This window comes from Panthera tigris, chromosome A1 (genome assembly GCF_018350195.1).
Source record: "Panthera tigris isolate Pti1 chromosome A1, P.tigris_Pti1_mat1.1, whole genome shotgun sequence".
In the NCBI taxonomy this organism is placed as follows: Eukaryota; Metazoa; Chordata; class Mammalia; order Carnivora; family Felidae; genus Panthera; species Panthera tigris.
Window position 1 is genome coordinate 81,957,202 of NC_056660.1, and position 15,531 is coordinate 81,972,732.

Below are 15,531 nucleotides of genomic sequence, written 5' to 3' on the forward strand. Positions count from 1 at the left end.
TGGATCAAAGACCAAAATATAAAAGCTGAGACAGGGGCACTTGTGTGGCTTAGTCAGTTGAACAACTGAATCTTGGTTTCTGCTCACGTCATGATCTCCTCGTGGTTCATGAGTTCAAGCCACACATCAGGCTCACTGCTGTCAGGCTGTCAGTGCAGAGCCCTCTTTAGATCCTCTGCCCCTTCTCTTTGCCCCTCCCCTGCTTGTGCTTTCCTCAAAATAAATATTTTTTTTTAAAAAGCTGAAACAAAATATAAAAACTCATATAAGAAAACATGGAAGTGAATCTTCCTGCCCTCATCTTTGGCAATGGTATTAGATACGACACCAAAAGCATGAAAAAAGAGAAAACATTAAGCTGGATAAATTAGACTTAGTTAAAATTAAGGACTTCTGTGCTTCAAAGGACAGTATCAAGAAAGTGAAAAGACAGTCCACAGAATGGGCAAAAATATTTGCAAGTTATATATCTGATAAAGGACTTGCATATATTCAGAATATATGAAGAACTCTTACAGCCAAATGATAAAAAGAAAAATAGCCCAATTTAAAGATACGCAAATGATCTGAATAAATATTTCTCCAAGGAAGATATGCAAAAGGACAATAAATACATGAAAAAATGTTCAACATCATTAGTCATCATGGAAATGCAAGTCAAAACCACAATGTGATATCACTTTATACCCACAAGTTTGGCTAGAACCAAAGGCAGATAACAACAAATGTTGGTGAGGATGTGGAAAAATTGGAATCTTCATCCACTGCTGGCGGAAATGTAAAATGGTGCAGCTAATTTGGACAAAAGTCTGGCAGTTTTTCAAATGTTTAAACATAGAGTTACCATATGATTCAGTAATTCCACTCCTAGACACATACACAAGAGAAATGAAAATATGCCCACAGTAAAACTTGTATAGGAATATCTACATCAGTGTTATTCATAATAGCCAAGGGTAGGAACAATACAAATATTCATCAACTGAAGAATGAATAAACAAAATTTGGTATACCCACACACAATGGAATATTATTCAGGAATTTAAAGGAATGAAGTATTTAAAATAGCATAACATGGGGGCATGACTTCGGCTCAGGTCATGATCTCGTGGTCTGTGAGTTCGAGCCCCATGTCAGGCTCTGTGCTGACAGCTCAGAGCCTGGAGCCTGCTTTGGATTCTCTCTCTCTGCCCCTCTCTCTCTGCCCCTCCCCCGCTCATGCTCTGTCTCTCATTCTGTCAAAAATAAATAAACATTAAAAAAATTGTTTAAATAAAACAGTATAACATGGATGAACCTTGAAAACTTTATGCTGAATACAAAGAAATGGAAAAACATTCCATGCTCATGGATTGGAAGAATAAATATTGTTAAAATGTCAATACTACCCAAAGCTATCTACACATTCAATGCAATACCAATCAGAATTGCACCAGAATTCCTCTCAAAGCTAGAACAAACAATCCTAAAATTTGTATGGAACCACAAAAGACCCCGAATAGCCAAAGTAATATTGAAGAAGAAAACCAAAGCAGGAGGCATCACAATCTCAGACTTTAGCTTCTACTACAAAGCTGTAATCGTCAGGACAGTATGGTATTGGCACAAAAACAGACACAGTGGGATAGAATAGACAACCCAGAAATGGACCCACAAACATATGGCCAACTCATCTTTGACAAAGCAGGAAAGAATATCCAGTGGAATAAAGACAGTCTCTTCAGCAAGTGGTGCTGGGAACACTAGACAGCAACATGCAGAAGAATGAACCTGGACCACTTTCGTACACCATACACAAAAAATGAACTCAAAATGGATGAAGGACCTGAATGTGAGACAGGAAACCATCAAAACCCTAGATGAGAAGGCAGGAAAAAACCTCTTTGACCTCAACCGCAGCAATTTCTTACTCAACATGTCTCCAAAGGCAAAGGAATTAAAAGCAAAAATGAACTATTTTCTGCTCTGGAAAATAGTGTGGAGGTTCCTCAAAAAATTAAAAATAGAACTACCCTATGACCCAGAAATAGCACTGCTAGGAATCTACCCAAGGGATACAGGAGTGCATAGGGGCACTTGTACCCCAATGTTTATAGAAGCACTTTCAACAATAGCCAAACTATAGAAAGAGCCAAACTATGGAAAGAGCCTAAATTTGTCAACTGACAAATGGATAAAGATGTGGTTTATATATACAATAGAATACTACTTGGCAATGAGAAAGAATGAAATCTGGCCATTTGCAGCAACATGGATGGAACTGGGGGGTATTATGCTAAGTGAAATAAGCCAGGCAGAGAAAGACAGATACCATATGTTTTCACTCATATGTGGATCTTGAGAAACTTAACAGAAGACCATTTTGGGGGGGGGGGGTTACAGAGAGGGAGGGAGGGAAACCATAAGAGACTCTCAAGGACTGAGAACAAACTAAGGATAGATGGGGGGTGGGGGAGAGGGGAAAGTGGGTGATGGGCAGGGAGGAGAGCACTTGTTGGGATGAGTACTGGGTGTTGTATGGAAACCAATTTGACAATAAATTATATTTAAAAAAAGAAAAGAAAAGAAAACTTTATGCTGAGAGAAAGAAGCCAATACGTTATATGGTTCAATTTATATGAAATATCCAGAATAGGGAAATCCATAGAAATAAAAAGTAGATTAGTGGTCACTTAGGGTTGGGGGCAGGGAGGGATAGTGAGTTGATAGTTAAAGAGTACAAGGTTTCTTTTTGAGGATGATGAAACTATTCCCATTGACTATGCTGGTGGTTGCACATATCCAAGACATTTGTATGAGATCAGGAAGTTTTTCATCTTAAGAGAACAGGCCTTAAGAGACTAAATAAAGCTCATTGCTAGGAAGATGGTAGAGTAGGAAACGCCAGGAATCTGTCTCTCTACCTAGACAATTGTGCAATTAAAATCTGTCTGAAGTAACTACTTTGGAGCTCTATTGAAACTACTTTGGAATCTATTGAAAACTTCCAGGGGGAAGATTTGGGCATAAAGTTGTGGTTAATTTCAGTCAATATCAGCTCTTAGCAAAGTAGCATCTACACATTGCCCACCCACAGACTCGTGATGGGCAGCTGTACACGTGTCCTAGAGCAGCCTGTGATAGCCAAAGTAGGCAACAAAAGACCCTTACCTCCAAATATCAGGTCGATGCTGTGATCACTGATTGCTGCTTCTGATCACAAATGTGCAGATGAAGAGGTGACAACCACTCTTGTTGCAAGACCATCCTGCTACTGCTGAAGTGACTTCCAGGGAATTTAAAGAACTAGTGTCCTTTATCTACCCACCTCTTCTCATTTTTCCCTTTCCCTGCTTTGGGAGTCAGACACTAAAGACTCGGACATACAAAAACAACTGCATGTACATGGAAAATTAGAAAGTGTCCTTTGAATGCTCAGAAAAAGGCTCAGAAAAGAAATTAGAAGGTTACACCTCAGGCTGATCCTCAGCACAGAGTTAGCCTATGGCAACAAACAAAATTAATTAATTAATTAATTATAATAAAAACCAACTAGCTCTGAGGAAGGGGGAGAATCTTACTTCCAGAGTTACCACAGTACTGGATCCAAATGTCTAGTTTTCAATAAAAAATTATAAGGCATGCAAATAAACAAGAAAGGCCTATTCAAAGGGAGAAAAAAATGCATAAATGGAAACTGTCACTGAAAATGACCTGATGTCAGATATATAAAACAAAGATTTTAAAACAATGGTTTTAAATGCTCAAAGAACTGAAGAAAGATGTGGAGAAAGTCAAGAGAATTATGTATGAACAAAATGGAAATATTAACAAGGAGATAGAAAACCTAAAAAGAAACCAAAAAGAAATTCTGAAGTTAAAAGTACCATCACTGAAAAGAAAAATTTACTAGAGGGATTCAAAGGAAGATTTAAGCAGGCAGAAGGAAGAATCAGTGAACTTGAAGGTAAGACAAAGGAAAGTATCCAGGCTGAGGAACAGAGAGAAAAAAGATTGAGGAAAAGCACAGAACCTGAAGGACCTCTGGGATATCATTAAGTGGATCAACATATATATTGTGAGAGTTCCAGAAGGACGAGAGAAAGGGGCAGAAAGAATATTTGAAGAAATAATGGTTAAGAACTTCCCAGATTTCATCCAAGAAGTTCAATGAACTTCAAGTAAGATGAACTCAAAGAGATCCATGCTGAGGCACATTATAATCATACTTTGGAAAAACAAAGACAAAGAATATTAAAAGCTTCAAGTAAGAAGCAAATCTTACATACAGGGATCATAAATGAGATAATTAGCAGATTAGCAGAGTGTCAAAAGAAAAAAAAAATGTCAACCAAGAATCCCATATCCAGAAAATCTGTCCTTCAAAAGTGAAGGAGAAATCAAGACATTCCCAAATAAATAAAGGCTGAGGGAGTTCATTACCACTTGACCTTCTCCACCCTGAGTCCTTCAGGGTGAAATTACTAGTTACTATGCAGTAAATCAAAGCCATATGGAGAAATAAAGATCTCAATAACAGTAAACACATGAGCAAATATCAAAGCTACTATTACTGGAAATTTGGAGTTCCAAATCTTATTTTATACATAATTTAAGAGACTAATTTATTTAAAAGAATTGTTATTTTATAGGGCACATGATGTATTAGAATGTAATTTTATGATTGGGGTGCCTGGGTGGCTCAGTAGGTTGAGTGTCCGACTTCGGCTCAGGTCATGATTTCACAGTTCGTGGGTTCGAGCCCCACATCAGGCTCTGCTGACCGCTTGCTCAGAGTCTGGAGCCTGCTTTGGATTCTGTGTCTCCTTCTCTCTCTGCCCCTCCCCTGCTCATGCTTTGTCTCACTCTGTTTCTCAAAAATAAATAAATGTAAAAAAAAATTTTTTTTAAAAGAAAGTAATTTTATGAAATCAATAACTAAAAAGGATGGGAAGACAGCAGTGAAAGAACAGTTTTTATATATTATTGAAGTTAATTTGATATTGATTAAATGTAAAGTGTTATAACTTTAGGATGTCAAATGCAATCCTCATGGTAACCACAAATAAAATAGCTATAGAATATACACAAAAAGAAACAAAGGAATTTAAATGTTTTACTACAAAAAATCAAGTAAATACAAAAGAAGACAGTAATGCAGGAAATAAAAGACAAAAAGCTATTAGGCATATGGAAAACAAATAGCAAAATAGCAAAAGTCCCTCCTTATTAGTAATTACTTTTTAAATTTATTTTAATGTTTATCTATTTTGAGAGGGGGAAGGGCAGAGAAAGAGGGGAAAGTGGATCTTAAGCAGGCTCTGTTCTGACAGCAGAGCCTGTTGCAGGGCTCCAACTCATGAACTGTGAGATCACGGACCTGAACCAAAGTCAGACACTTACCTAAGTGCCACACCCAAGTGCCCCAGGAATTATTAAAAAAAATTTTTTTTAATCTTTATTTATTTCTGAGAGACAGAGACAGAGTGCAAGCAGGGGAGGAGCAGAGACAGAGGGAGACAGAATCTGAAGCAGGCTCCAGGCCCTGAGCTGTCAGCATAGAGCCCAATGCAGGGCTCCAACTCATGAACTGTGAGATCATGACCTGAGCCAAAGTCGGATGCTTAACCGACTGAGCCATCCAGGTGCCCCAGGAATTACTTTAAATATAAATGGATAAACTCTCCAATCAGAAGACAAAGATTGGCAGAATGGATAAAAACACATGATCAAACTATATACTGCCTACAAGAAACTCACTTCAGAGCCAAATACATTGAAAGTTAAAGTATGGTAAAAAGTATCTCATGCAAATAGCAACCAAAATAGAGCAGAAGTGGCTATTCTACTATGAAACAAAATATACTTTAGATACAAAAAAGTTTACAAGAGACAAAGAAGGACATTATATATTAGCAAAAGTTTTAATACAAGAAGATATCAAATTATAAACATTTGTGCACCTAAGGACAGACCACCAAAATATATGAAGCAAAAGTTGACATGATTGAAGGTAGAAATAGACAGTTCTACAATAATAATTGGAGACTTCAGTATCCTGTTTACAACAATGGACAGAACAACCAGACAGAAGATAAGTAAATAAATAGAAGACCTAACACAACAAGCCAACTAGACCCTACAGACATACACAGAACACTCTACCCAACAACAGCATACACATTCTTCTCAAGTGCACATGTGGCATTTTCTAGAACAGATCATATTTTAGGCCACAAAGCAAATACTAATAGATCTAAAAAGATAGGTATCATACAAAGTATCTTCTCTGACCATAACAGGATGAAATTAGGTATCAGTAACAGAAGGAAAACTGGAAAATTCACAAAATTCTGGGAATTAGACAATAAACACTTTTTTTAAATGTTTATTTATTTATTTATTTATTTTGAGAGAGAGAGTGTGAGAGAACAAGTGTCAGCACGTGGGGGAGGGGCACAGAGAGAGGGAGAGAGAGAGAGAATCCCAAGCCGCATCTTCACTGTCAGCAAAGAGCCTGATACAGGGCTTGAGCTCATGAACCATGAGATCATGACCTGAGCCAAAATCAAGAGTTGGACGCTTAACTGAGTGAGCCATCCAGGTGCCCCTAAACAATATACTCATAAATAAGTAATAGGTCAAAGAAGAAAACAAAAAACAGAAAATACTTAGAGACAAATGAAAATGAAAGCACAACATACCAAAACTTATGTGACGTGCAGGAAATTGGTGCCAGTGAGGGAAATTATAGCTGTACACACATTAAAAAAAAGGATCTCAAAGAACAACCCAATTTTACTACTTGAGGAACTAGGAAAAGAAGAACAAACTAAATCTAAAGCTAACAGAAGGAAGGAAATAATAAAGTATAGAGCAGAGATAAATGAAATAAAGAGTAGAAAAACAATAGAGAAAATAAATGAAACTAAAAGTTGGTTCTTCAAAAAGATTTAAAAAATTAACAAAATTTTAGGTAGACACACTAAGGAAAATAGAGAAGAGACTCAACTTATGAAAATAAGAAATGAAAGTAGGGCCATTACTACCAATGCTATAGACATAAAAAGGATTATAGGAGAATGCTATGAAGGATCATATGCCAACAAATTGGATGCCTAGCTGAAATGGACAAATTCATAGAACCACAAAACCTACCAAGACTAAAACATGAAAACAGAGAATTTGAACAGACTTATAATTAGTAAGAAGATGGAATCAGTAATCAAAGATCCCCTAACAAAAAAAGCCCTGGACCCTATAGCTTAACTGGTGAATTACACGAAATAGTTAAAGAAAAAGTAATACCAATGCTTGTCAAACTTTTCCCCAAAAATGAAGAGGAAACACTTCCTAACTCTTTCTATGAGGGCAATGTTACCCTAATACTTAAGTTGGACAAAGACTCCACAAGAAAAGAAGACTACATACCAATATCCCTTATGAATATTGTCTCATTAAAATACTAGCAAACTGATTAGCAGCATATTAAAAAGATCATATACCATGACTAAGTGAGATTTATTTCTGGAATACAAGGATGGTTCAACATATCAAAGCCAATCAATATAGTAAACCACATTAACACGGGGCACCTGGGTGGCTCAGTTGGTTAAGTGTCCGACTTTGGCTGAGGTAATGATCTCATGGTTTGTGAATTTGAGCCCCACATTGGGCTCTGTGCTGACAGCTTAGGGCCTGGAGCCTGCTTTAGATTCTGTGTCTCCCTCTCTCTCTCTGCCCTCCCCAACTCATGCCCTGTCTCTCTCTGTCTCTCAAAAATAAATAAATGTTAAAAAATCTTTTTTTAAAAAAGTAAACCACATTAACAGAATGAAGGGGAAAAATAGACATGATTATTTCAATTGACGAGAAAGAGCATTTGACAAAATTCAACATCCTTTCATGATAACAACAGTCAATAAACTAGGAATAGAATGGAACATACCTCCATATAATAAAAGCCACATAGGAAAACCCACAGTGAATATCATAATGGTAAAAGACTGAGAGCTTTTCCTCTAAGTTCAGGACAATTTTGTTTTCAGTACTTTTATTCAATATAGTACTGAAAGTTATAGCTAGAACAAATAGTCAAGGGAAATAAAAGGCATCCAAATTGGAAAGAAAGAAGTAAAATGATGTCTGGTCACAGATGATATGCTCTTACATGTAGAAGATCTTAATAATTACACACACACACACACACACACACACACACACACACACACAAACTGTTAGAACTAATAAATGAATTCAGCAAAGTAGCAGGCCACTAAGTCAACACAAAAAATCAATTGCATTCTAGACATGAACAATGAAGAATCTGAAAATGAAATTACAAAAAATTCCATTTGCAATAGTCTCAAAAGGAATAAATACTTAGGAATTAACTAAGAAGGCGAAAGACTTGTACAATAAAAAGTATAACACATTGCCAAAAGAAATAAAAGAAGACATAAATAAATGGAAACACATGGCATGTTCACAGATTGGAAGAGTTAATATTGTTAAAATGTCAATACTACTCAAAGTGATCTATAAATTCAGTGTCATGGCTATCAAAACCCCAATGACAGTTTTGCAGAAATAGAAAAAAACCCATCCTAAAATTATATGGGATCTCAAGGGGACCTGAAACAGCCAAAACAAAATCTCAAAAAAGAACAAGAAGCCTGGAGGGCTCACACTCCCTGACTTCACAATCAGGGAGTTACAGAGTTACAGTAATCAAAATGGTGTGGTATTGGCATAAAGACAGACATATGGACCAGTGGAATAGAATAGAATGCCCAGAAATAAACCCTTACATATATGGTCAAATAATTTTTGACAAGGATGCCAAGACCATTCAATGGGGAAAGGACAGTCTTTTCGACAAATAGCACTGGGAAACCTAGATACCCACATGCAAAAAAAAATGAAGTTGGACTCTTAAACTATAAACAAAAATTCACAAATGTATCAAAGAACTAAATGCACAACCTAAAACAATAAAACTCTTAGAAGAAAACAGAAAAAAGCTTCCTATAATTGGATTTGGCAATGACTTCTTGGAGCAGTGCCGGGCCCTTCCTACCCCTCCGCCTTTGCTCCACACCACTCCTCTGCTGCACGTTCCTTCACACATCGTGTCTTTAACCCCTTTGCCACCCCCCCCCCCCAGCCATCAGCCTAACGGATGATTCTACCTCAGTGTCCCACCCAGTTAGATCACATGCTCAAATCTAGTGCCACTACCCGTTCTCTGTGACTTTGGGTAAGTTTTAACCTCAGTAAGGCTAATGACAGAGTAGCTAGCTCTAAGGACTAAGTGAGATAAACATACTCCACAGACTCTAAGATACAACCCCCCCCCACTTCCATGCACACATACCCCTAAAGGGCTCTGAAATGGGAATGCATCTTACAGGGCACAGCATGGCAGCGTTTTGCATGCAGCCCTGCCTCTGGCCTTCTCATCCGTCACCTGGGTCCCTGCAGTGGCCACTCCACGCACATTCTCTCTCACCTGCTCTCCACCCTTTCTCTACAATGATCCTTTCGAAATGCAAGAATGTGCTTTACAGCCTTCTGTGGCCCTGCGCTGCCTGCACAGTAAGTCAGGACTCCTCCAGCGGCACCTGGCCCTCCAGGGTCCAGCCTCTGTCAGACTCCTAGATGCACCTGCCACCGGGCATGTCCTTCCTCTCCTTGCCTTCCTGCTCACACCTCTGTCGTTTCAGGGTTCTGTCCCAGCATCACTTCTGATTGCCACTTCTTCCCTCTGTCCTCAGGAAGCCCTGAGCATCCCCACCTCTGTGTCCCCAGCACATCGACACCACTGAGCTGCTTTTCCTCCTCTTCACTGTGCCTGTGTGCTCTCTCCCTCACCTGGGCCGTGAGGTCACCGCTCACCTCTGAAGCCCAGCTCCTCCCCAACCAGGCACCTGCAGCAAGATGCACTACCAAATGTTTGTCAGACAAGTGAGAAAGAGGAAATATACCGTCTCTGGGAGCCCTTCCTGCCTTCTGAGCACTCCAGCCCATTCTCTCCAATGCAGTAGGAGGGCTTCCACTGGTTTTAACTCCGTCAGTACTTCAAGAACTATCTACGCTGTTTTTTGGAGTCTAAGCAGGGGGAGAAGAGAACAGGGACTTCATGGAGTGCAAAGAGAAAGGAAAACCACTCTGGAAAGGATCACAAACCGAGAGCTGTTGTTACACAGAGCCCAGAGGTGGCAGAAGACCAGGAAGGGCTGACAGGCACAAAGTTCTGGAGCAACGTGTCCTGGGAAATTGAAGACACGCACCGTGACAAGGTGCCTGTGGTTTCTTGTTTGCTGCACATCCACAGCTATTTGAAATTTCCATTCGCTTCATTGGAGTTATGCATTTGGACTCACGGATTCTTTCTTGTTTTATGGCATTTTATTCTATTGTCTGAAAGCATTTGCCAAACGGTCCTCTCCTAATACTATTAAGACCCAGCACAGTGACTCAGCTGATGAATGCACTGTTTCCTCACACAAAGAAGTCATAAGGAGATGAAAATGAACTCAACTGATTGATTACAGGTTGAGGGAGAGAGATATGGTGAAAAATAACAACTTAGCAAGATGGTATGCAGGAAATCATGTGACAGTGCCAAATTGGTTATGGCACACTATGTCGAGAAAGGCAAAGAAAATTAATAATTTGAAAAAGTTTGCCAAATAATTTAAATTCTAAACTCTCCCTCTTTATCTTATCCTTCTTGCTGGCAAAACCCTAACCATGAATGAAGAAAAATAAGTATTTAATTTTGTCATTAATGTCATCTGTAATTAAATTAATTTGCTTATTGGGGCGCCTGGGTGGCTCAGTCGGTTAAGCGTCCGACTTCGGCTCAGGTTGTGATCTCACAGTCTGTGAGTTTGAGCCCCGTGTCAGGCTCTGTGCTGACAGCTCAGAGCCTGGAGCCTGCTTCTGATTCTGTGCTCCTTCTCCCTCTGCCCCTCTCCTGCTCACACTCTGACTCTCTCTGACCTTCGATAATAGACAAACATTAAAAAAATTTAAAAAATTAAATTACTTTGCTTATTAATGTCCTGAGTGAATCAATTAAAGACTTGTAATATCGTCACTTACTCCTCTTACCTGAATATACAGCCACTATGTTGTGGGACATTTCAGCAGATTGCTTTCCCTCGAAGTCCAGTCCATTGTAAGAAATTGCAGACACCAAAGTTTAAATAAACACCCCCCAGCTCCAACGCCCCATCCCAGAGCAGGCCCCGTAGCCCAGCAAGCCCAGTTCCCTTGTCCAAGACGCCCTGCTCCTTTAGCCCCTGGCCACTGGCCCCACAGGCATCTGGGTTGGCACTGGGAGGGATTTGAGAAGCCCCAGCTTTCCTGCCTGTTTGCCTTGGACATTTCTTACAGAATCTGGAGGTACGGAGAGAGTAAAGCACCTTTCCCAAAGATGCATAACCAATAAATAATTACTAATTGCTGAGGCATTTGGAAAATCTAATTTATTTTTCAATTTACATCGAAACCTTGAATATTTCAAGTCTTTATTTTTAATTACAAAACTCATATTTATTTATTGTGAAAAATAAAATGTCAAACAGTAGAGTGTGTAAGTAAAATGTGGGGCTGCCTTTGGATTGAACTCCTGAGAACTAATCACTGTTAACTTGCTGATGAACGTTGACTTTTATTCATCATTTATATATATCTGTTTATTTAAACAAAAACGGGATCACAGTCTACTCAGTTTTCTGTAAATTGCTTATTTTCATCTATTATGTATCATGGAAATAGTCTCATGTCAGTACATAAAGATCTCCATTCCTCCTTAGCAGTTACAAGGTAATTTTTGTAGAGATACACCTTAAGTTATTTAATCAGTTCCATAACTACAGAAATGTACGGTGTTTGCAGGTTCTCACTATTCCAGAGGAAACTATGACAGTAGTCCTGGTGCATGTGTCTCTTTCCATGTCATTTCTGTAACTTATATGCCTAAAAGTAAATTGTTTAATCAAAAGGTATGCACATTTAATTTTCTGATACTACCGCACTGCCCTCCGATACAGTCTAGCAACTTGCACTTTGCAGCGGAAGTCCCTGTTTCCTCACAGTCCTGCCAGCACTTGGCATCATACGTGTTTTAGAGTCTCACTCCATTCAATTTCTATGTATTAATTGTCCGGTGTGGTTTTTTTTACTGGTCTGTCTCTCTTCTAGTTGTTAATATGTAGTGGCTGTTTATATATTATCAATATTTACTTTTTTCTATTATCAATGACACAAATATTTTTTGCTACATTATTATCATTTCACCTAAGTTTATTTTTAGGGAGACAAATCAGCCACTGTTTTCTTTTATGGCATCTAGTTCTAGTGCCTTCCACAGAAAGGGGAGAGCACTTTCTCCCCTATATTCTCCTATATTTTCTCCTAATGCTTTTATGGTTTTCTTGATTTGCTTTAAATCTTTAATTAATATAGAATTTAATAAATATGGAATTTTTTATATTGTGTTAGAGATCAAAGTTCATTTTTTTCCAAATTTATTGTGAGTTGAAAATAGCAGTTTGCAATATCAAAAATTTTCATACTCTTTCTATTTCACACCAGCTGCTTTCCGGAGGCTTCCACTCCCAGCAGGTGAACAGCATGTGTCCCCCACCCCACTCCCCGCATCACAGCAGGGAGGGGGGACCGCCTCCTCCTCCTCCTCCTCCTCCTCCTCCACCTCCTCTTCCTGGGGCAGGAACGCTGGTCTCTGGCCCCAGTTCTTGGCGTCCTGGGCCCAATCTACTGGGCCTCGTGTTTTATTCGTCTCTGCTGCCTCCTTCAGTTGGTTTCTGTCCCTCTCAGGCTCGTTTGTTCTTTGACATCACGGTATACTTCATATCTGTGTCATTTTATTTCAGGTTTGTGTCTTTAAACAGAACACTGTAAATTTGCTTTATAGTCTAGTCCCAGAGGCTTTTCCCCTCAGTTTTATCCATTTGTTTATTGATGTAAGTATCATGTTTGCTCTCATTTCTGGTTTTTTTTTCTATGTTTTGTTTCCTTACTTTTTCCTCCTTTATATTGTTTTCTTTAGCAAATGTCAAGAAAATGCTTGGAACCTATGCTTCAAATCCATCCTTCACCTATTTACGTTGACTCTTGAAATTCCTCTTTTACAAAACAGGAAACAGATAAAGCCCAAGAGCAAAAGGAGATGTTAAGATAAAGTAAAACAAAGGAAGGGAAAACAGGCTCCTAGAAATAGTGTTTCCTGCAGCTGCAGCGCAGAGACTGCACTTTATTGAAGTGTCAGCTCGAGGCACCTGCTTGATGCAGTCGGGGAAACAAGCCTGGGCACAAAAGTACTCACAGTTCTGACAAAGACCAGACCCTAGGGATGTGGGCCTCCTGCTGAGGTTATCCCTTCTGCAAGAAAAGACAAACAGGGATAGCCTAAGGAAACAACTGATTGCCTCTGGATCCCAGATCAGAAACAATTACCATCTGAGCGTCCCAAATCAAAAGATGGCTCTGTCACAAGCATCCTTCCTGCCCTGTTTTAAGTCCCCAGGGCCTTCAGCTTCCATGTCTGTATGTGCAGGAGGAAGAGGGTGACAGGCCCAGGGGCAGAGGGAAGGACGCCCGCTATGGGATTCCTCAGTCAAAAATTTCTTTCCTGCTGTTGGGTCTGTTGGCTTTGAAGTAGAAAGACTTTCTCTAAGGGTGCACTTGCTTTTCCCCCAACAAGTCCCAGCCTCCCAGCCTTGGAAACATCAGGGACATAGTCAGCATGGAGGTGAGGGTGGGGTTAGCAGGACACTTTTACAGGAGAGCTCCTCCCTTCAGAAAGAAAACCAAAATCAAACTATTTGAAAACCGTAGGGCTAGGGAGGAAAGAGCTGTTTTATATAAAGGACCAGAAGGCTAGAAAATGGTCCAAGAATCCACAGGAGCCCTTCTTGACCAGATACCCTTCCTTGTCCAAGAATGTTCATAGCAACACTATTTATAATAGCCAAAAAGTAGAAACAACCCAAACATCCATCAGCTGATGAACAGGTAAGCAAGGTGGTAGAACCAGCCAATGGAATATTATGCAACTATAAAAAGAATAGAGTTTGGATATGTGCTTCTTTGTGGGTAACCCTATAAGACATCAGACTCTGTGAAAGAGGGCAGATCCAAAGGGCATATACTGTATGATTTCATTTAGATGAAATGCCCAGAATATGAAAACCCAGAGAGATGCAAAGTGAGTTAGTGGCTGCCAGGGTCTGTGGGAGGGAAGGTGGGGAGCAGAAGCTAAGGGGCACGGGGGTTTTGTCTTGGTGGAGAAGGGTCGTAAAAGCTTCTAAGCTGGATTTGGTGATGACTGCACAACTCTGAACATAACAAAACCACTCATATATATAGCTTAAAAGGAATAATTGTATGGTACAACACTATAGCTCAATGAAGCTGCTATGTTAAAAAAGGATTAAATGATTGATTCTAAATGAAAAGAATTGTCAGTGAATTGAAATACCCCATTTCCCTTGCATTCTAGTGAATAGATATTTTAGTGCCCTTCCCTAGGGAAAGTGTTTCTGATATGTAATTCTGGTCCAGCAGGAACTGAAACTGGGATTTAGCAAGGCCACATCCAAGCCCAAACCCCAACATCGAAGGAGGAGGGGAGGACTCAAAACGCAAAGTGGGAAAAGAAGGCAAATCTGAGCGGTGTGGTGGGAGAAACTGCGAGGCAGCCACAGGCTCCCTGAAGCCACAACAGCGCTGGTCCTCAGGGTGCCGGCTCAGGAGGTCGGCCAGGCCCTCCTCACCAATATCACACGGAGGACAGCTGCACGTGTGCATAAGACAGCACTCCAGAACTGCGTGTGTTTACACAGTGTGCCTGACAGGCTGATGCAGCAGAACTATTCTTTGTGCTTCCAGGCTGATAACTGGAAACCAGTTATGCAGAGAAGTAATACTGGGAGCTAAAGGGCTTTGAATTAGATTTTTTCTCTGGCCTCTAACACTTACTCTGTCACCATATTTGTGCCGTTGTGTATTTGTTTATAATTCTCAAGTGGATTGTGTAATTCCCCTTAAAAACCTGTGATTGTTACTTTAACAAATATCTAAATAAATCAGTTTAAAACTCCTCGACATGAAAAAACTAGCCCTGATTCCAGAACACATAACGTGGAGATGTGAAAGGAATCAGTGGGCCTTGGTCAGATGGATGGAGTGTGGCAGGTGCCTTGGAGACGGCTCACTTTATCCGTCACGTCCAGGCAGGACCATGCTCACGCCGTTCCGCAACAGAGAACGTCTATCCTGTATCAGCACCTGAAACAAATGATTGAAAGCCTCATACACACTTTCATTCATTCATTCAACAAACTAAATCTAAAATTGAATTTGGTGATGATCGCACAACTCTGAAAATACCACAACCACTCAATATACACTTTAAAAGGGTGCTTTTATTGTATGAAATTATGTCCCAATGAAACTGCTGTTTTTAAAAAGATAATCTGATTAATTTTAGACTGAGTGGATGTGCTGGGCACTGAGTAG

General features: G+C 39.7%; 1 protein-coding gene across 2 annotated transcripts in view; it reads left to right on the forward strand.

Annotated features, from left to right (window-relative positions):
- Positions 1-14,993, forward strand: part of CFAP97D2 (CFAP97 domain containing 2) — a 34,337-nt gene extending 19,344 nt beyond the window's left edge. Inside the window, exon 4 of one of the 2 annotated variants that reach the window (XM_042958308.1) lies at positions 14,575-14,993. In XM_042958308.1, coding sequence (XP_042814242.1) covers positions 14,575-14,597 — 23 coding nt within the window. In that variant the 3' untranslated portion in view covers positions 14,598-14,993. The remainder of the gene's footprint in view (positions 1-14,574) is intronic. The other variant, XM_042958313.1, reaches the window with a different exon arrangement.
- The last annotated feature ends 538 nt before the right edge of the window (positions 14,994-15,531 follow it).